Source organism: Pelobates fuscus, chromosome 2 (genome assembly GCF_036172605.1).
Source record: "Pelobates fuscus isolate aPelFus1 chromosome 2, aPelFus1.pri, whole genome shotgun sequence".
Lineage (NCBI taxonomy): Eukaryota > Metazoa > Chordata > Amphibia > Anura > Pelobatidae > Pelobates > Pelobates fuscus.
Window position 1 is genome coordinate 319,654,846 of NC_086318.1, and position 23,352 is coordinate 319,678,197.

A 23,352-nucleotide genomic window follows, 5' to 3' on the forward strand; every position below is an offset into this window, starting at 1 on the left:
TGACCGATGCGACACTCAAAATCTGGTGCAAAATCCGTCACACCCATCAGTTAACAACCTCACCGAACCCACTGACCCCTATTACGCACAACCCGAACCTGGCTGGGGGCCTCCCCCCCAACGGCGTTTGGGAACTTCCAACAGACGGATTGGCTGTATGTGGGTCAGTGGTGCTCAGGGGGAGCACTTCGGCCACTACCCGACCTGATGGGGGAATCGCAACCCACCCAGTTAGATAAATTTCGTTACCACCAGGTGCAAACCTATGTTGCCAGACTAGCCGGTAAGGACCACCTTCACAGGCAACGGATTTTGAACGGCTATGCACGAGTAGGAGACACATTGAACATGGGGTGTCACTCCTGTATGGAACCCTACGAGGGGTCATGGACACCAGCCCCCTGGGATACATGAGCAAGTGGGAACAGGAAACCGGTACACAACTCTCAGATCAGGACTGGGACAAGATAGTCCTCCTAACCCACAAATGCTCTATCAGTTCAAAAAGATTCAAGAGACCAGTTACAAATTGCTGTAACATTGGTATCGAACGCCCGACACCCTTAGACACTTCGACTGAGCTAATGCGGGCGAATGCTGGAGGTGCGGCACGGCCCTGGGAACAAGCCTACATATCTGGTGGTCATGTCCACGCATAACGACATACTGGCAGCTGATCAATACAAAAATCAAAGAAATCACTAAGGACGACCTCCCCCTACAGCCCATGATGATGCCCTTACACCATACACCCATCCCCACGCAGAAATACAAACACTCCCTTACCATCCATTTGTTGAATGCCGCGAAGGCGTTGATACCCCTGCATTGGAAACACACATCGACACCCACCTTCAGACAATGGGTAGACAAAGTTGAGAACATATATGACATGAAGATACCGATGACCTCCCTGCAGGGACGTTCGGACAAATGCGCACTAAAGTGGTACCCCTGGCTGCTCTACGTCTCTACGGGAATCGCCTGGATATACATGGGACAGGCGCGTGGCCCGGGGAGGCTGGTTCGGGACGCATAGACACGCCGACACATACCCCGTGTCGATAGGTCATGGGAATTGCAAAAACTCGGAAGGACCTCACCCGGGCATCGGATCCCCAACCCTACCTGTTCCTACCTTACCCCCCCTCCCCACCTCCCTCCTTACCTGCCCCTTACCTGACAACCCCGCCCCTCCCCACAACACAGGGCGGTGGGCAAGGCTAGCCCCACCCTGGCAAGACGCTACCCAGACAGACAAACGACGCTGTGGTCGGATACAGACAAGAGCCAAAGACCGGCCGAACAGAACAAGTCTGGCACCCGCCACACAGACAGGCCAACATTGCAGTTGACGACAAGTGGAAACACACGTAGGCACAGGAACCAGAAGTCGCCCAGACATGGGCCCTAAGACAAACGTAGACCCAAGAACACAGTTAGCCGACCCAACACGGAGCCCTACTAATACAAGACTCACAGGGGGCGACGAATACCCCTCCCCCCCCCGCTAATGAGCCTTTGACCATACACGCTCCACAAGGTACAGAGGCCAGAACCTAACGCTGTAAAAACCAGAAACTCCCACATGGACAGAGCTTGACTACAGGCTAGCTTGACAAAGACATCAGAGTACTAAGGTGATACCCTAGCAAAGTTGAGACAGGAGCTAAGCTGACGATAATAGGGGGGAGATGGACTACATACCACCAATCAAAAGTGCACGAAATTGAGGCCAGATAGGCACCGACCGAGATTAACATGCTCCAATGGATAAGAAGACCTAGCTAGACTTGTTTCCCCGAGATATGTTCCCTTTCACTGTTATATCTGCATACTCAAAGTAAACATGTTAGCACTTGTTAAACACAGAGTTATGTTTGCCACTTAAGCTATGTAATACTGTTGTTAACTTGGAAAATCTCAATAAAAATTGATTGACAAAAAAAAAAAAAAAAAATCTAGTGTAGAGAAATCTACCTTCAATATGCCTTCAAAATGATTAATTTGGGGGTAATGGAGATGAGATAAGATGCATGGAGTATCACTTACTTTCGTGAGATATCTAGTCCCGCTGAAATGATGACATCATATCGAAAGGACTGCACAGCTTTCTCTAGATCTTTATAATCTTTGGGGATTTTGGGGTCTTCTGGCTCATCTTCATAATCACTGACATCCTCAAGATCTTCATCTTCTTCATCCTCGTCCTCTTGAGATGTGCCTTTATGAGTTTTCTTCTGGCTCTTCTTACTTTTAAACCTGATTGAGTTTCCATATATGTTTCCTGAACGCAGAGTGAAAACTGGACAGGAATGTAAGGGGTACCTGCCGGTAAGGGGCATTCTGTGGTGGTCTAGGCTGTTTGACAGAAGTCTGCAATGTGTATAGCATGTGGTACACTTAATTACATGCTGCTTCTGATAAAGTCTGGCACAGTTTTCCAGAGTTCTGAAGGCACAGAGGGATAATCTGACTCCTGTCATTTCATAGCCTGCTAAAAAAAACAACAACAAAAAAACACTGCAAATTTATTTATGATTAAAAGCATTTATATGGCAAAGTATGCATCACATACTTGGAGTGCTATCTTGTACTTTTGGCTGTATCTGTTTGCTGATAAGCACCGGGCAAGTACATCAAGGAAGGTGGAGTGCATTACTATTTTTGATATATAGAGGATCTACTGCTATGAAACTGCTATGTTTATAAAAAAAAAAATGGGTTAGCCCTAGCTGGACCTGGCACCCAGACCACTTCATTAAGCTGAAGTGGTCTGGGTGCCTAGAGTGGTCCTTTAAATGTATTTTTTTTCTGTAAACAGCCTGTCCATGCAGGCTGACAAATGTAAACAGGGCTTTTTTCTGCAGGGAGAACATGACCTCGGTGTTTGACAATTTTTTTTTTTCCCCTGTAGGATTAACCATAGTGCATCATTCCTAGCACGAGAGCTCCCTCTGCCCCAGACTCCACCACGTTTATAAAAAAAAAAAAAAGCCTTACTGTATTCACCCGATTCTAGGTCGACATTCCGCTGCCTTCTACATCATCTGGCAGGGGGGGCTAATGTGCTTCCGCAGCAAGCATTCATATGCTGCAATGCTTTCTTATGGGGATTTTACGGATGCTGGATATCCTCATGTCGAGAGTGAGGACACCCAGCGCCAGGTGACCAAAAGTCGCTTAGCAAGCAGGAAGTGTCTTTAGTGGCTGTCTGATTAACAGCCACTAGACGCAGTTTTAATCCTGCAATGTAATTATTGCCGTTTCCTACAAACTGTACTTAGACCACTTCAATAAGATGAAGTTGTTTGACTGCCTATAGCAAGGGTCAGCAACCTACGGCACGTGTGCCATACATGGCAGTCAAGGCTACCAGAGCTAAACAGGCACGGCCCATCAGGAATCCTTAGTGCAAACCAAGTGGTGATTGCAGGTGGTGAAGGGCGATCCTCAATTTACACATTGCAGCCTTTAGAGGAAGTAATCTCAGAACACTATATCCCAGCACTGGTGAACAAAACTCCGCACTGGAGTAGGAAACCCACAGCTGCTATCACAGCTCCTGCCCTTGACCTGTACCTGGCCAGCCCCGTCCATACTGGTCCCCAGGGAAATCACTTCTAGAAAAACACAGAACTGCAGAATAAAACTCCCACTTTTACAAATAATAGAAACAGTCCACACACAAACACACAGTCCCCACAAACACACCACTACGGACTATCCACATACACACACCAAACATACAATGTGACATACCATCCACACCAGGGGCGGACTGACCACTCGGGCAGATTGGTCAATGACCGAGGGCCCGAGGCAGTCAGGGGCCCGGCCGGCTGAACAGCCATGCACTCACTCTGGCTGAGAGATCTCCCCAGCCAGAGAGGCACAATTATTTCCCCCAATGTGTCCCCTCACCTACTGAATGATACCTGGCAGCAATCCTGCTGCTGCCAGGTCTCCTCTATCCTCCTCTATCCTCTCTTTGCGGAGCTCTGTGTGAGGGGAAGTGACATGTCTTCCTGCCTCCTCCTCAATCTGCTGAGTGGCTGAAGCTAAGGAGCAGCCTGGCAGAAATAGCAGGTCTGTAAAATCCCCATACAATTTAACCTCAGCCCCCATCACTTGGCTCAGTCCCTCTCTCCCCCAGCATCCACCTCTGCCACTATACCCCCATGCAGCTACTAAAATCCCTATGCACCTACTACAGCCCATATCCCACACACAAACTGCAGCTTTTATATCGCCTACACAGTAGAACCTCTAATATTCATACAAACACAAACTACAGCCCCAGTATCCCCCAGACGCCTACTAGAGCCTATCCCACACACATACAACAGCCTCTACACCACACACTGCACCAGCCTCTACCACACACACTGCAAACAGCCTCTACCACACACACTGCAACACAACTAACCATTTCCACCCACATACTACACTGCAAACAGCCTCATACACACACGCAAATCCCCCAGGAGCCTCACTGTATGCACACAGTCCAATAAGCAGCATCCCTACACATGGAAAACCACATGCAGCCTCCCTACAGACACTTATCACAAGCAGCATCCCCTCCATTGCAATACTGCATACTGTCTCATTATACACACACGCAATTTTTAAAACCATTTATATAGCACCAACATATTCTGCAGCGCAGTACAATAGGTAAAAGAAGACAAACAATTCTAAAACAACACGTTGACATACAGGAACACAACATCACAAGCAGCATCCCACACACTGAACCTCACAACTAGCCTACAAACACGTTTGGAGGCTACTTACATGGACTTGTATCATTGAAAACAAATGTGGGGGATGCCGCTTGTGATGTCACCTGCAAACACGAAGAAAGCTTATAATTACATTGGCTTTATTTCTTTATTTTAGTTGGAATAGGGGGTTGAGGCATGCCAGTCAGGGTTACTCTTTTCAAAAACAGTGTTTTATTTAAACACGGTTTTTGGTTGGATTAACCTCTTAAAAGCAAAACCTTGTGGGAGTCATGACTGTGTGGTTCTCACACAGCTATTATGGGTGCAGGGCAGCATGCATATAATAACTGTGTGAGAGCCACACAAAGAAGGGGGAGAAAAGTAGCAGTATCCAAAAAACTTTGCACCAGAAGGGGGCCCTTGGTCTTCCATTGCCAGAGGGCCCTGTGAGTTGTCAGTCTGCCCCTGATCCACACACACAATTCCATAAACGGCCCCCATTCATAGGTATCATACACAATGTCACAAACTACTCATGAATGTTTTCTATACAATATAACTGCCCACATAGGCATAAATACAATGCTACAAAGCAATTGCAGTACCCACAAATAACACAAGCAGAATATGGTAACATAAACCTCTCAATTTAAATAAAAATAGTACAGGCACACCAAGTGACTTCAAAATATGCATTTGGCACGTTACTACTATAGGATTGCATACCCCTGGCCTATAGGGTCCATTTAAGTTTAAATTTTAGGCAAACCTGAACAAACAGCTGATGGAGAATGCTTCCAATTTGGCTATTTTGACCTATAGTTTGTAAATTCACTTTGAATTTTTTACAATTCAGTAGCGAGTGTGTAAATCTGCAATAGTTGTGGAGGTGTAATAACTGCACATCTACCTGGTTTAGTACTGTGTTATTAAAAAAATACATGCAAACTTTGTATAAAAACATTATATATATTTTTTTAAATGTATGACTTTTAACTGAAGACTTATTAGTGAAACTACAAATTACAATGAACTGTGTGCATCAGAATCATTAAGGAAACTTACTGAGCGATGGTTATGTAAGCAACACAAGGAGGTCAGGCTCAAAATACTCCACACCCCTACTGTACAAGAAGGACATTGAGGACACTTTACCATTCAGGGTTAACGTGTTCACTCAGTATATTTACTAGCCATAGAGTAGCCTGTCCTGTAGTGGTGCATACTATGTCATACTGCATTGAGGGGCCCAGAAACAGCATACATTTATCTGCACACCCCCTTAGCATGGCTCACCTGTCAGACTATGTCCTGGATAGATCTGTTCTCACACACACTGTATTCTGACACCCCTGCTGCGTTCCAAGCCTCTTTTTGGTTCTTGTTCCTCTTCCGCTTGAGATTTGCCAGATAGTTATGTTGGAGTTAGTTAACGCCACCTGCAGGTTGACTTCACAACTACGGCATTATTCCCAACCACTGCATCAAAATTTCACAGATAATATAAGGCAGGAAATTGATGTTACTGTATAAAAAAAATAAAAAAAAATAAAATCACAACCCTGTATTTATTTAATGCATTTTATAATAATGCTTAAAAAATAAAAATAAAAAAATAGAAATAATATAAAATATGACTCACATTGTAATTTCTGTAGCCATATATTTTAGGGGGTCTGTCTGCTGTTACAGATAGACCCCTCTTTGACCAGGATGAAGCTCCATAAGTACATCAGTCATGAGCCTCTCGTTTTGGTGTTTAAAGTCTGATTTACCAGAACTAGTTAATGGAATAAGTAGTTTATCACTAGCCTCAGTTGCACTTATTACATTTGATGGCTAGAAATGATCAATTATTTATTTATTTATTATTGCCATTTATATAGCGCCAACAGATTTCGTAGCACTTTACAATATTATTAGAAGGGGATTTAATTATAAATAGGACAATTACAAGAAAACTGACAGGATCGATATGTTGAAGAGGACCCTGCTCAAGTCTATCAATAAACTATTAGTAGCCATACCATACCTTTCAACATTTTAAATGGACAAAGAAGAAGACAGCAACTAGAGTTGGATTTAACCCTGTAATGTAAACAATTATTTTTCTATAAAACCTGCAAAGTTTTACATTGCAGGGTTAAAAGGACAGGGCCACTGCACTCAGACCACTTGATTGAAGTGAAGTGATCTAGATAACTATAATGTCCCTTTAATATCACAGACATCCCACACACATACATAACCCAACAGGCAAGCCACATACTCACACACAGTACCACAGCAAGCCAGCCTTATATACAAATATATTACAAGCAACCCACATACACACACTTAAAGGGACACTATAGTCACCTGAACAACTTTAGCTTAATGAAGCAGTTTTGGTGTATATAACATGCCCCTGCAGCCTCACTGCTCAATCCTCTGCCATTTAGGAGTTAAATCCCTTTGTTTATGAACCCTAGTCACACCTCCCTGCATGTGACTTGCACAGCCTTCCATAAACACTTCCTGTAAAGAGAGCCCTATTTAGGTTTTCTTTATTGCAAGTTCTGTTTAATTAAGATTTTACCCCTGCTATGTTAATAGCTTGCTAGACTCCGCAAGAGCCTCCCGTATGTGATTAAAGTTCAATTTAGAGATTGAGATACAATTATTTAAGATAAATTACATCTGTTTGAAAATGAAACCAGTTGTTTTTTTTTCATACAGGCGCTGTCAATCATAGCCAGGGGAGGTGTGGCTAGGGCTGCATAAACAGAAATAAAGTGATTTAACTCCAAAATGAGCAGTGAAATTGCAGGGGAATGATCTATACACTAAAACTGCTTTATTTAGCTAAAGTAATTTAGGTGACTATAGTGTTCCTTTAATATCACAAACAGCACTTACAGGTGATACTCGAAAAATTAGAATATCCTGCAAAAGTTCATTTATTTCAGTAATGCAACATAAAAGGGTAAACTAATATATGAGATAGACGCATTACATGCAAAGCAAGATAGTTCAAGCCGTGATTTGTTATAAGTGCGATGATTAAAGGACCACTCTAATGCCAGGAAAACATACTCGTTTTCCTGGCACTAGAGTGCCCTGAGGGTGCCCCCACCCTCAGGGACCCACTCCCGCCCGGCTCTGGAAAGGGGAAAGGGGTAAAAACTTACCTTTTTCCAGCAGTGGGCGGAGAGCTCTCCTCCTCCGATCCTCCTCTTCTCCTCCCCGTCGGCTGAATGCGCACGCGCGGCAAGAGCTGCGCGCGCATTCAGCCGGTCACATAGGAAAGCATTCATAATGCTTTCCTATGGACGCTTGCGTGCTCTCACTGTGATTTTCACAGTGAGAATCACGCATCGCCTCTAGCGGCTGTCAGTGAGACAGCCACTAGAGGAAATAGGGGAAGGCTTAACCCATTCACAAACATAGCAGTTTCTCTGAAACTGCTATGTTTATGAAAAAATGGGTTAACCCTAGAAGGACCTGGCACCCAGACCACTTCATTAAGCTGAAGTGGTCTGGTGCCTAGAGTGGTCCTTTAAGGCTTACAGCTCATGAAAACCCCAAATCCACAATCTCAGTAAATTAGAATATTACATGCAATCAATAAAACAAGGAGTTAGAACAATATCGGACCTCTGAAAAGTATAAGCATGCATATGTACTCAGTACTTTGTTTGGGCCCCTTTTGCAGCAATTACTGCCTCAATGAGGTGTGGCATGGAAGCTATCAGCCTGTGGCACTGCTGAGGTGTTATGGAAGACCAGGATGCTTCAATAGCGGCCTTCAGCTCTTCTGCATTGTTCGGTCTCATGTCTCTCATCTTTCTCTTGGCAATGCCCCATAGATTCTCTATGGGGTTCAGGTCAGGCGAGTTTGCTGGCCAATCAAGCACAGTAATCCCACGGTCAATGAACCAGGCTTTGGTGCTTTTAGCAGTGTGGGCAGGTTCCAAGTCCTGCTGGAAAATGAAGTCAGCATCCCCATAAAGCTCGTCTGTGGAAGGAAGCATGAAGTGCTCCAAAATCTCCTGGTAGACAGCTGCGTTGACCCTGGACTTAATAAAGCACAGTGGACCAACACCAGCACATGGCTCCCCAAATCAACACAGACTGTGGAATCTTCACACTGGACTTCAAGAATCTTGCAGTGCGTGCCTCCAGACTCTGGGTCCTTGGTTTCCAAATGAGATGCAAAAGTTGCTCTCATCAGAAAAGAGGACTTTGGAACACTGAGCAACAGACCAGGTCTGTTTTTCTTTAGCCCAGGTAAGACACTTCTGACGTTGTTTGTTGTTCAGGAGCGGCTTGACAAGAGGAATACGACATCTTAAGCCCATGTCCAGGATCCGTCTGTGTGTGATGGCTCTTGATGCACTGACTCCAGCCTCAGTCCACTCCTTGTGAAAGTCCCCAACACTTTTGAATGGCCTTTTCCTGACAATCCTCTCCAGGCTGCAGTCATCCCTGCTGCTTGTGCACCTTTTTCTTCCACACTTTTCTCTTCAACATATCTTTCTATTACTGTGCTTTGATACAGCACTTTGGGAACATCCTTATGGAGGGTGTCAATGATGGTTTTCTGCACAACTGTCAGGTCAGCAGTGTTCCCCATGATTGTGATTCCTACTGAACCAGACTGAGAGACCATTTAAAGGCTCGGAAACCCTTTGCAGGTGTTATGTCTCACTTAGCTGATTAGAGTGGGACACTGTGAGTCTAGAATATTGCACCTTTTCACAATATTCTAATTTACTGAGATTGTGGATTTGGGGTTTTCATGAGCTGTAAGCCATAATTTTATAACATGACAGCAGGCTTTGTATTTGCTTAAGTCTCTCTTTACTAGAACTCCACAGCAGCACAGAAAAACAACCAATCAGAAAAAAGTTAGGTATTATAAAACTCCCCTCCCATGCATCATTTCCTCTTTCTTTGCTGCTCCGCAGTCAGTACAGGTACAGAGTACCACTGCCTCCTGCTTCTAGTTGGTGGCTTTGGGTTTTATTATAATTTATTTATGATTTATATTTATTATTTATATATTATATTTATTATATATATATTTGATGTTTCTGGTATTTAGTCTATCTATTATAGTTTGCTTCAGATTATTTATGTATCTAGTTATTAGTTATAGATTATATATATATATGTTGTATTTAGTTATATTTTATATATATATACAGTTGCAAGAAAAAGTATGTGAACCCTTTGGAATGATATGGATTTCTGCACAAATTGGTCATAAAATGTGATCTGATCATCATCTAAGTCACAACAATAGACAATCACAGTCTGCTTAAACTAATAACACACAAATAATGAAATGTTGCCATGTTTTTATTGAACACACCATGTAAACATTCACAGTGCAGGTGGAAAAAGTATGCGAACCCCTAGACTAATGACATCTCCAAGAGCTAATTGGTGTGAGATGTCAGCCAACTGGAGTCCAATCAATGAGATGAGATTGGAGGTGTTGGTTACAGCTGCCTTGCCCTATAAAAAAACACACACCAGTTCTGGGTTTGCTTTTCACAAGAAGCATTGCCTTGTGGGGATATTTATGGGATAATAATGTAAACAGATGAAAATTGCCCACGATTTTCAATTCTCAGATCCTTAATCGTTATCGTGTTAAATGAAATGTATAACCATATACCGGTAATTAAAAATCACAAATTGTTATAAAAATAGATATTTATTTCTTAACAATTTAAATAATAATGATGAGTAACATGCATGATAATAATCAATGGAATTCTAGTATAACATGAATATGTAATACAATATGGTAATTTAAAACAACATTTCCTAATGACTAAGACGTAGTTTAAGTCTAAAGCATTAGTTGTCAAGATTGATTTACGATGGGCTTCACAGAGACAAAGAATGTGAAGTTTCAGTGTGCAGAGATCGTAAAGAAACTTTCAGTGTAGGGCAATAGAACTTAGCTAGCAGTTAAAAATAACCCTTTCAATGCTGGCTAGACCTCTTCTAGGGATTTAAGATCTACTCCTATGTAATATTAATAAATAACATTTAACCAGTCATCAACCATTTCCTTGATTTTATCAAATGAGAGAAACCTACTATGTTATATTAGCTGATATTTTAATTAATTTGTCTAAATAGATATTTTATCTTATTTTAGAGCCAATCAATACAGCTGGATAAATGGTCATGATATGCTAACGTGATATTAATCACACAAATACATTAATGGCTATATTAATCCCAGCTGCAGATAGGATGCTATAACCATATATATATTCTTTAATAATTAAGATTTCTAAATATGAAATCAAACATGATTTATCCAGTCATATATCATGCTATTAATTTTAATTAATTTTAATTAATTAATTAAATGTCTGTATATTTACCAGTTATGTAGATATTTTCTCATCAGATATTCTCAGGTAGCTAAATGTCATAGATCTCTTTCTCTGCATGGAGTGTGAGAGTTTCTTGGTTACTCTGGTCGCCCGATTCTGCCTGGATCTCTCTGAATCCCCAGAGTGTCGTAATGTCTCTCTCTTCAATCTTTGAATCTTCGAATCTCCGAATCTCCCTCTCTTCCCTTGTCTTAACTTTTTAAAGGGAAAAATTCCTTAGGTGATAGCCAATCACAAATGTGGGGTGTGGTTCCCTTCTAGGTAACCAATTTAATATTCAGACTCTAGATGGCAGTATTGTTCCACTAGACATACCTATCCAGGAAAGAGTTAACTTTTCCTGGTGGCTATTTTTGACGTCATTTACGTTATCTTTATGTATCCAATAACTTATTTTATCTGTCAGATCACACAGTTTTTCTCAGTTTTGTCCAGACTATGCGTCTGCAAATTCTGCTATAATTCCTAATATGACAGCTTATAACACTATAGATGAACTCAAAATACAATGAGAATCTGTTGGTATGGAAAGTAAAATTTAATTATTTAATCCTCTGTCACCTAAGTCTGGGAATAGAATTTATACAGTCTGTCCATCCCCCGTTCTCAATGTCTTATCTCTTTGTTGCTTATATACACATTCCATTCAGCTTGGGCAAAGCAGTCAGTCAAAGAGAAAGGATAGAAATTTTGTGTCTCTTTGTTAACTTGAAGATACAAAATGGAGTCTGGTCTGTTTAGCAATGACTTCAGAACATACACTTTGTATTTCTATCATAGCACAAAATGTCTGCCGATATAAATACCCTGACATAACCCCCCTTTAGTGGATATCATAGCCAAGTAATTAGCTTATGAGTAGGCACTATGGAAGTCACAAGACATATTGTGCAATCACATAATTTCTAACATAGGCTCATGCGTGGGATGAACATCTTTGTATATTTTTGTACCTGTAAGTGTTTTGAACTTTATGCTTAGTACAATCAACCATAGTAACATCATTATCATAACACACCCAATAACAATCTTAACATGGATGAACCAGTCAACACGATCAATAAGGTCAGTATCTAACTCAGAGTATTTAAATGTGTCCACAGAAATATTATCTTTCTTGATCGACATTTGGATAGTGTGGTTGGGCTTATGGTCCAGCAAGAACTTTAGATTAGGATCTAGAGGGATATCTAGATTCTGGAAGGGATCCACCATCTCAATAGCACTTTCGAGGACGTCAGTGTACACTGGGTATAGCGTAACGTCACCGATGGTTATACGAGAGTCGTGGGGTACCTTGATTAATGATACAGGTGCTGGTAAGGCAATTACTTTATTAGTCACCTGGTCCCTGCGAAAAACACTCACGTTTTTAAGACACGTGCTTACCAACCATTTATCTTTTACTAAGATAGCATGTACTAACGCATTACTGTCGGTTTTTGACATAGTCACTTGACATGTTTCAGAGCCATGTTTAAGGTACTCGATCCCACACAAAGCATTGGTAGAATCGTACACAAAAGGTTTTCCATCACATTGGAAATTATTGTCTTTGAATTTCTCACAGTCATTCAAAATGAGTATTGAATACCAATCTGGTATCCACGGTTGAAAAGCCAAAACATCTGGGGTTTGGACTTTTACATGGATATTTTCCTTCCATGTACCAACGTTGTAGATTGTTTTCATTTGAAAAATGTTTTTGGGAGTTACATATGGTATGGCCAATAAAAAGCAAATCTCCATACGTTCCGGGTCAATTAAGAGAGGTATAGCGCTCCCCATCTCAAAGGCCAGATTTAATTGCATGGGCTCAATTGTTTCTCCATCCACATTGGCAAGCATCGCATGAACAATATCCTTGGATACAAAATACAGAGGTATGTGTCCCCCTGCCAATTCGATCATTCCAGTTTGCACTTCGTCGAGAAAAGCAAGTGTGTGGAACAATATTGGGTCATGCAGAAATAAAAGTTCACGCTTAAATAAGTCATGACTTTGGTGCAACTCAGTGGATTTGGCAATTAACTCTGAATGCAAATTTGTTGTAACAACTGTGTCTTCCACAATAGTTAACACGTCTTGGAGAAGTGTTCTTTGCTCTTTTATCACCTGATGAATATCGTTAATGTGTTGCTTTAGCGCATAGATTTCCATATCCAGCTTTTGGACAGTAATAGAGTTGGCTGCAGACATTCCAGTTGCGACAACTGCACCGACAGTGGCACAAACTAATGCAACAATTATAGCGGTGAGGAACCTTTTGGGTCGGTTGCTCATCGAAATAGAACTGGATACAAATGGTTTCCGGGCTTGCTCCAAGATGTTTCGCACACGGTCCTGTGCTCTTTGGAGGTGCATCTGGTACCAAGTCTGTAACTCAGGAAGCTGCATCGATGAAATGTTGTACGCCTTCTCGATGGAAATCTTGGGGTCCAAGCTGACGAACACACGTTGGGTAAGGATCCTCTTCTCTGTTAAGATGAACCCTGGTGTCTCTTGAATCAGGATGCCGGAGGATGGTCCCATCTCTGCGATCGGGTCGGTCCGTAGCTCTTGGCACAGGAGCAGTACGATCCAGAAACACGCCACATCCTTCTTGGACATCTTTCAACAGTCACGGATCAGGAACTCGTTTCAGACTTATCTACTAATGATTCAAGGTTTGTTAAGTATACAAACTTATAACAGTGTAACATCACTTGGCCTAGGACAACACATTATTACGATTCATCAACATATGTATTTTCTCTAATTCTATTTTTATAACTTCATCCCTCACTACATTTATTACTGACTCCTCAGCAATATGCCTATAGCAGTTAAACAAGCTGGTAACCTGCTTAGAAAATGTAGTTATTGGATGGCAAGGAAATGGTTAATGACATGAACGTACATGAGATCATGACGCATCACAACATTTCACATCATACGATACCACGTGAATCAAGCATTCATCCAGGTTAGTCGTTCACCCTTCTGCATCCGAATCCACACCTATAATCCTTAATTGAGATTTAGGATGACAAGCACGCAACTGGTTAATGTGAACCCACTTTTCAATAAAATCACCATCCTTAGGAATTTTTATTTTGTACGCTACTGGGGAAATTTTGTCAATGATGACATATGGCCCTTTCCAAGAAGGTAAAAATTTATTTTCCTTGACTTGATTTCGCGCAAAATTATACAGATAGACTTGATCTGTTATCTCATATTCCTTTTTCGTGGTTTTTAAATCATAATAGGTCTTAACCCCTGTTGCTGCTTTCTCTAGATTCTTTTGGGCAAAAGCAAACGCATGTTGTAAATGCTTGCGCAAATCTTCGATATACTGATGCGTAGTGGCAGCATTGATCAAATTATGATCTGAAGTACGATATAGTAAATGCTGTGGTAAAACCATCTTTCTTCCTGTCATCAATTCAAAAGGTGACAATTTGGTAGCAGTGCTAGGTGTAGCTCTAATCGCCATTAAAACTAGGGGCAATTTAATGTCCCAGTCTTTACCAGACTCCTTAACGTACTTTTTCAGAATATTAACGATAGACTGGTTATATCGCTCTACCCCCCCCGCTAGACGCAGCGCGGTATGCAATATGTAGCTTTCGTTTAACACCTAGAATGTTCCACATCTTAGCCATTACTTCGCTGGTAAAATGACTACCTCTGTCTGACTCAATTCTTTGAGGCAGACCGAACCTGGAAAAGACATGGTTAATCAACAAAGTGGCGCACACGGTACTCGTGTTCTCTTTACAAGGCAAACATTCTATCCACTTTGTGTACATACATGTAACAGTTAACATGTATTTGTTACCTCTTGAAGATCTTGTTACAGGACCTATAAAGTCAATTTGAATATCAGACCAGGGTAATGACACCCCCCTCTTCTGAAGTGGTGCACGATGGGTTGGACCATGGGGTTGATATTGCGGACAAATCAAGCATCCCTGACAGTATGTCTTAACATCTCTTAACATGTGTGGCCAATATGCATAATCACGCAATATCTCATATGTGATCTTATCACCACGATGCCCAGATGTAGGTGCATCATGTGCGTGTTGGAGCATTAACCCTCGGTATACAGTTGGGACTACCCATTGTTGAATACCATGTTTAGAAGTTCTGACCAGCAACCCATCCATGATACTAAATTGGACTTTATATCTCATCAAGATTCGTAAATCTTCATTATCTTTGCAATCCTCATCTGTGATGGGATTTGCAGTAGGGTCTTCTATATGTTTATAGAATATGCTTATGACAGGATCATTTTTCTGACTGGTAATCAGGTCCTCACTAGGAGCTTCTTGACTCCATTGTACGACATTTAAGTCGGCATTATCTCTAGCCTGTCGTCTAGTTATGGCTTCAACGTGAATTGAACCCATAAGATCATCAATGTTTAGGGTTTTACCATTGATGGCCGCTTGTTTTGCCAGTGAATCGGCTAAGTCATTACCATCCTTATCAATACCTTCTATCTTAGAATGGCCTTTGGTTTTCTTCCAATATATGGTTAAACCATGTTCCTTAACCAGTTCATCTATTTTACAAAACAATTTCCCATGTTTAACAGGTTTGTTATTGCTTTTAAGCATTTGGTTACGTTTCCAGCTAGGCAGATATTCGACGAAACTGTTACGAACATAGTTGGAATCAGTTATGATGACAAATTCTTTGATACTATATTCTATTGCCATTTGAATGGTCTTATATACTGCACAGAGTTCGGCTATCTGACTGCTTTTGGGACCAATATTGTATCCTATAGATACATTGGGATAATCACCTATCCAGGCGATTCCGATACCTGCAACTAACTTCCGTTCAGCACCAGCGACGTGATGATATGAACAACCGTCAATGTATACCCACGGTAGTGGTCGACAGTATTCCTCGTCATAAACTTTATAAGGGGAAAGCAATTGCTCTTCTAGGAAGTCATCTCCGGTGTCATTAGCATCCAGAGATGGAGCAGTACAGTCATGTAATTCTGCTAAACCTTGGGCAACTGGGCTTCTCTTATTATGTTTATAACGAACTTCTAACGGCCATCCCTGTAAGGATAGAGTCCATGCAGTAATCCGACTGTTAGAGAGATTACCGTCTCTAATTCTTTCACTCTGCAGATACTGTAGAGGTTGGTGAGCTGTTTCTACAATTATTTTCTCACCTTGGATGTAGCTACGAAAATTTTGTAGTGCCCAGACAGTCGACAATAACGCCTTCTCACACGTGTTGAATTTAACTTCAACAGGTGACAAAGTCTTGCTAGCATATGCAATAACTTTGTTTAAACTGTCCTGCTTCTGGTACAGAACAGCACTTATGCTTAAATCGGTATAACCTGTCTCCAGATAGAAGGGTTTACCCCCCTCTGGGTATGCTAAACAGGGTGCCTGAGTGAGCTTCCTCCTCAGTTCACTTACCGCTAGGTCCTGAGGCTCCCCCCAGTTCCAGGTAGTTTCCTTTTTAAGCAGGTGTAAGAGTGGTTTCGTTATTTCTGCATAGTTATCTATAAACTTACGAGAGTAGTTAGTCATACCAAGGAACGATCTTAATTCCCTGATATTTGAAGGTGTTTTAGCCTTTAGTACGGCTTCAACCTTCTTCCTCTGGGGATTTAATCCTTCAGAGGTTACCTCATGTCCGAGGAAATTGACATGGGTGCGACACCATTGTGCCTTTTGTAAAGACAGTTTAATCCCTGCCTCTCTTAACTGAGTGAGAACATGTCTAATCTCTATGATATGCTTATCAAAGGAAGTGCTTTTTAGCAAGACATCGTCGACATATGATAACGTTCCTCTCTCGAGTGCGTCAGGCATAGCTTTATGCATGAACACAGCGAATTCATGACCAGAGTTTATGTAACCGAAAGGCATGCGGGTCCAGGTATACTGCTGCTTTCCAAATGTGAAGGCCAATTTGTATTGGTCTTCATTATGGACTGGTACAGTCCAATATCCCTGCGCACAGTCAATGGCAGTGAATATTTTGGATCCCTGCATTTGTACCAAACATTGGTCTATGTATGGCACTGGCCAACCAGACATATAGACGCGTTTATTTAGCTGTCGTAAGTCAGCGCATAAACGCCATTGTCCATTAGGTTTCAGAATCCCCAAGATCGGATTATTATACGAACTGTGCACTGGACGTATAATGCCCCTTTCCTTTAAGTTCTGAATGATGTCTTGTAGACCATCGTATGACGCTAATGGGAGTCTATATTGTTTGATAAATACAGGTGGTAAATTTGGATCAGTTTGTATTCGGGCTACGTGGAGGTTAGTTAACCCACAGTCATAGGAATCTTTGGCAAAAATATCTTGGAATTCCAAAAGGATTTCCTTTAGCTGCTGCCGCTCAGCATCGTTGGAGCAACCGTCAGCTAAAGATATTTGCTCTACTAGCCTTTCCTGAAATCCTGGAAAGATTTCAGGCTGGCCTATCTCATAAGCTTCTTCAAGCCTAGAAGTTAGGTCAGTTCGGTGTTGACTTACCTTTTCTCTTTGGTCGTGATACTCTTGTGATTCCTGCTCATTGAGCGGATGATCGAAGGTTATTGATGCTTCTTCGATTTTACACGAGCCGTCTTCGACATTGAAGGGATACACAGATAGGATCGTGAATAATCCTTCTGGGGAGGAATGGAATATTTGATCGACAATTTCGTCCTCAGTTAAGTATTCTTCAGGGATGAGGCCTATAATTTGGTTTTGGAAACCAAATGTATAGTACTCAGCATCCAATGCTAGACCTAATAATGTTCCTTTTGGTAAAGTAACACTATTGGGTGTAACATTGTTAACCATTATATAGGTGGGATTCTTATCAATACTTACCATTGGTGTATGTGTTACCACCATCCCTAATCGTTGTATCCTGTTGGATAAACAGATTAGGGCATCAGAGTTTTCTAATCTCTGACCCTCCTTGACCTGTAGGGGTAAAAGAAAGTTACTTGTCCCTTGTGGAATGGTTATGTCACCAGGAACTTGGATACTTACCGCATATGGGAGTATTTGTCCTGATTTCAGGGCATTTTCCTCGTGTAGGTATCCACAAGGATTGCCTTTTAACCTTGTCCACAAGTTGGAATTAATCAGATCAAGGTGTATGGCAAAGCGATGTATGACATCATTGCCAATGTAAACCTGATAACGAGGTTCGTCTATCACTAGGAATAAATGTTTAACTGTCTTATTTCCGATAGAAATAGATAGTAAACATTTTGCTATCACATTGTGACTCTCTGATTCGCCATCCAGGTTCTGGATCCACCTGTCATGTGGGGAAGCGTACCTGATCATTTTAGGATTAGCGATCTGCTTTAACAGACTTCTGCTAATATAGCTGTTCTCACTCTTTAAGTCCAGCTTTGCATTCCTACTTCTTCCTAAGTCATTTATCTGAATAGGAAAGAATAAGTTGTTATTAACCCTTTCAATTCTGGCAAGGAATTGAGCATGACCTGCCAGATCTACAGATTCAACATAGTCCCTGTGGAGAGAAATGGTTAAAACATCACCTTCCAGAGAGACATTCTGGATTCTCTCTGGAGCAATTCTTACGGAATGCTCATCTACAGGTGCGATTGCATCATTCACCTGCAGGATAGTCACGTCAGGTGACTGACTATTCCTAAAATTTACCTCTATCGAGTCAGGTCTTTCTTCTATCACATGGCAGTTACGATCAGATTGTACATGTGATTGCTCATAGGTTATAGGAACCTTAGCTTGTGACCATACAATTCCATTCACACAGTCAATAATTGTGTTAAGTCTTCTGAGTATGTCTATACCCAGAATCAGTCGGTTATAGGGGAGATCTACCACTATCACCGGGTGTCTAAAGGTTTTGTTACCTATTTTAAACTTTAACCAGGTATTGCCAATAACATGAAGTGCATTCCCTCCAACACTCAACAGAGCATTGGGGAAATCTCTTAGCTTCGGCTTATCCGTTGCTAAGTCCATTACCTGCTGGAAGTAGGTATTGGATAAGATCGTGGCTTGTGAACCAGTATCTATTAACCCTTTGAAAGGCTGGGGTAGCGAATCCTGTATTTCTACAGACATGTAGTACCTTCCTTCATGTTCTTCTAATTCACATAAGAATTTAGAATGTGTCAACATATTACTTGTTTTCCATACATTACCGGTCACAGCAGTAGTTTCCACCTGTACTGAGGAATGCTCAGTCTTACCCACAGGCCCATCCTTTTTAGGAACATCTTGAACTGTCAAGCGGGAACTAGTGGTCGGCATCTCATCAGTTAATCCTTTCAGGGCTGGATCCTGGAAACTAGTGGTTGCTGGGGCTATTTTAGCCTTTGGCTGAAATGAAAAAACAGAGGAACACGTTGCGCCTCCTTCACCCGGAAGTGAAGTGACGGGATTGGCAATAGGTTTCCTAACACAACTATTGTTTATTTGACTGTTAGTACCTGGAAAGGAAACAGGGTTAGGCATTACATCTACTGATAACCTATCCTGTTTAGTCATTGTAGCTATATTTGCTGCGGCGATTGTTGTTGCTGTTGCAATTGAACAGGTGTCTCTGCAATTTGAGCTGTTCCTAAAAAAGGATTGATAGCAAAGACTTGGTTGATCTTTGTCATTTGCTCCATTAATTTGCCCATCTGGTCTGTCAATTGACCAACCTGACGACGCAAATTATTTCCCCCATTGCCGTTTTGTCTTTGCCCATTAGAATTTGGCTGGGATGGCTGAGACTGTTGGGAGTTATTGGAAGCAGATTGGTTGTTTCTGTTTCCATATCTCCTATTTCCCTGAGGATTCCTTCTCCATTGGGAATTGCCTTGGTTTTTATTAACCCAGGGGCGTTTATTCCCATTGGTATTGGATTTTTCAGAGTTATTGTCAGAGGAGTTTGCAGAATTGTTTCTGGTATTTTCCTGTTTCTGAGGCTTTGGTGTTTTCAAAACCTCAGAATAGGTCCTCTTTTTCTGTTGGGTTTCTAAACCTAACTGTATTTTAGTCTCTGACACCATTTTATCACCAGGTTTCTTAACCTTTGGCTGATTTTCGTCATGTGCATGGTGTATGGTATACACAGTGGCGTACATACCAGGGTCGCAGGGGTCGCGGCTGCGACCGGGCCCGGCCCACCAGGGGGCCCGGCCGCCCCTGCGACCCGGTATGTACGCTCTGGGCCAGCCTCTTCTCCTGGGGGGCCCAGGAGCCGGCCACCTCCGGGCCCCCCGAGGCTGGCCCTGCTTACACCCGGCGGCCGGCTGGTGCGCGAGGGAGCACTCTCCCCTGAGTGCTTCCTCTTCAGCTCCCTCGCGCACCGCATTGATACCGGAGCCGGAAGATGATGTCATCTTCCGGCGCCGGTATCAGTACGCGGCGCGCGAGGGAGCTGAAGAGGAAGCACTCAGGGGAGAGTGCTCCCTCGCGCGCCTGCAGGACCAGCCAGCCCGCCGGGTGACCGCCCCCCCCCCCAGGAGCCCAGCAGCACCACTGGACCCCAGGGAATCCCCTCAGCACTCCAAAAGGTAAGGAGGCTGGGGGGATTAAATAAAAAAAAAAAAACATGTGTAAGTGTAAGTGTGTGTGTGAGTGTGTTAGTGTGAGTGTTAGTGTGTGTGTGTGTGTGAGTGTTAGTGTGTGTGTTAGTGTGTGTTAGTGTGTGTGTTAGTGTGTGTGTTAGTTAGTGTGTGTGTGAGTGTTAGTGTGTGTGTGAGCGTGTGTGTGTTAGTGTGTGTGAGCGTTAGTGTGTGTGTGTTAGTGTGTGTGAGCGTTAGTGTGTGTGTGTTAGTGTGTGTGAGCATTAGTGTGTGTGTGTTAGTGTGAGTGTTGGTGTTTGTGTTAGAGTGTGTGTCTGCTAGTGAGTGTCAGTGAGTGTGTTACTGTGTGTCTGTTACTGAGTGTGTTTGTGTGTGTGTGTGTTGAGTCTGTTTGATGTCTGTTAGTGAGTGTGTGTTTGTCAGTGAGAGTGTATGTTTTGTAAGTGAGTGTGTATGTATGTCTGCCGCTGAGTGTGTCTTTGGCAGTAAATGTGTGTGTCTGTTAGCTAGTGTGTATGCATTTGTTCGTGAGAGTGTGTGTGTGTGTCTTCAGCACTTACCTTTCTCCAGCGCCGGACTCCCATGGCGCTGGGGATCCCTCCGCCTCTCAGCTCCGAATGCGCATGCACGGCAAGAGCCGCGCACGCATTCAAACCGCCCATAGGAAAGCATTACTCAATGCTTTCCTATGGACGTTCAGTGTCTTAAAATGGCGCAAGCGCCTCTAGCGGCTGTCAGTGAGACAGCCACTAGAGGCTGGATTAACCCTCAGTGAAACATAACAGTTTCTCTGAAACTGCTATGCTTTCAGCTGCAGGGTTAAAACTAGAGGGACCTGACACCCAGACCACTTCATTGAGCTGATGTGATCTGGGTGTCTGTAGTGGTCCTTTAAGTGTGTGTGCATCTGCATGCAGTGGCGTACATACCGCGGTCGCAACCCCTGCGACCAGGTGCCCGCCGCCATGTGTTGCTGCCCCGGCCCGCGCAGAGTGGGGGGGGGGGGCCCACGGATCAATTTTTGCACCGGGGCCCCATGGGTCATGTGTACGCCACTGGGTATACAATTTCATGCACTGACTGACTAGCCATTCTAATGGTAGCTTACAATCATAATCTCTTGCTAGATTCATTTGTATACTTACCGGCATGGCATGAAAATACAGATCTTTGAAATCTGTGCTTTCATACCTGGGTTTTCTTTGGGCCACGGAGTATGCATTCTTAAGAATTACTAAAAATTCTCTGGGACTTTGATCTGGACGGCACTTTAAGTTATAAAGCGCCTTCTTTGCAGAAGCAACGGTTTTATACTTACCATATTCCATGATTATTTCATATTTCATCTTGGACCAGGACATTAACTGCATAGCTTGAAGACTTTCAAGATGAACACGGCACATTGAATCAAAGGTCCATGTAATGAACCATTTCTTTTGAATGTCATCATACATGCCCAATGAATTCATTGCTCTATCATAATTTTCCAGATGTTCGGATATGTTTCCTGAACCTCTAGAAAATTGTGGGACAGTCTCTCTAAGGAACTTAACAACCTTTGGCGATTCATAAACAGGTGTCGTTGATTTGCGACTTCTGTTTCTTTTTAAACGTCTATGCGATCTGTCTGCTGAAGAGGAATTAGACCCGTACAACAGTGCAGATGGCATATCAGTCACATGGCCTTCAGAGTGGACAGTGCAATCACTTTCACTCCCATCACTCTGAGCTTCTTGTTCACTGTCACAATTCTGATCAGCATCAGAATCCTGCCAGTGTACAGAACCATGTCTGTTTTCATTCCTATCATCTTGAACTGGACTCTCCCTCTCAAGTTTGGCCAAGACAGCTTTTTCAAACTGTTCTGCCCAAGATTGCCAAGGTTGTTTGGCAATGCCAGGAGATGGAGAATTCTGTTTCACAGGTGATATTCCTGAATTACTCACCTCATTCCTTACAGACTGTTTTATGAAAACCTGGTCTGGTGTGGGAAAATCATGACAAGGAGGGGATTTATAGATAGTCTTTTCTTTCATTTTTGTGCAACTTTTTGGCACATAATGATGGCTATCAACCTCACTGCCTGATTTCAGACTCTCCTCTTCATATTTATCCAATTGCATTTTGAGCTGATTTATTTCCTGTGCATATTTATCCATCAAAGCTGTCATTTCTTTTTCATGATCAGCCTGACGGGTTTTATGCTCAGCAAGTAAATCTTGGAGTTTCCCATCTTGAATGCCAAATTGTTCGCTGTACGTGTCCAGTTTGGTATTCAATACCTTGTTTTCATCTAACGCCTTAAGAAGTGCTGTCATAAAGAAAGGCCAGGAGTGTATTATGTACCCCATCTTTTTCTCTATGTTCTTTTGTTCAGCAATTACTTTAAGTTGTTTCAGTATGTGTTCATCAGTCATAAGCGTCCGTTTAGCATCCCATTCTACGCTCTTTAACCAAACGTCATAGCTTAAATCATTTTTCATATGTTTATGAATATTGATTAGAGCATTTTTTCTTAAGTCTTCAATTATTTCAGTATTATCTGTTACAGATGTATCGCTGGCCATATTTTATACAGTGATTTAATCTCAATACAAAACTCTTTTCTATATTAAGATTAATTGCATGAATTACACAAATATTATTATTGTATATGGAATATAATTTC

General features: G+C 42.3%; 1 protein-coding gene across 1 annotated transcript in view; it reads right to left on the reverse strand.

Annotated features, from left to right (window-relative positions):
- MTRES1 (mitochondrial transcription rescue factor 1) overlaps window positions 1–23,352 on the reverse strand; it is a 58,471-nt gene that overhangs the window by 5,221 nt on the left and 29,898 nt on the right. The window contains exons 3-4 of the mRNA XM_063441797.1: window positions 4,801–4,852; window positions 2,053–2,497 (exon numbers count right to left, since the gene is read on the reverse strand). Coding sequence (XP_063297867.1) covers window positions 2,053–2,497; window positions 4,801–4,852 — 497 coding nt within the window. The remainder of the gene's footprint in view (window positions 1–2,052; window positions 2,498–4,800; window positions 4,853–23,352) is intronic.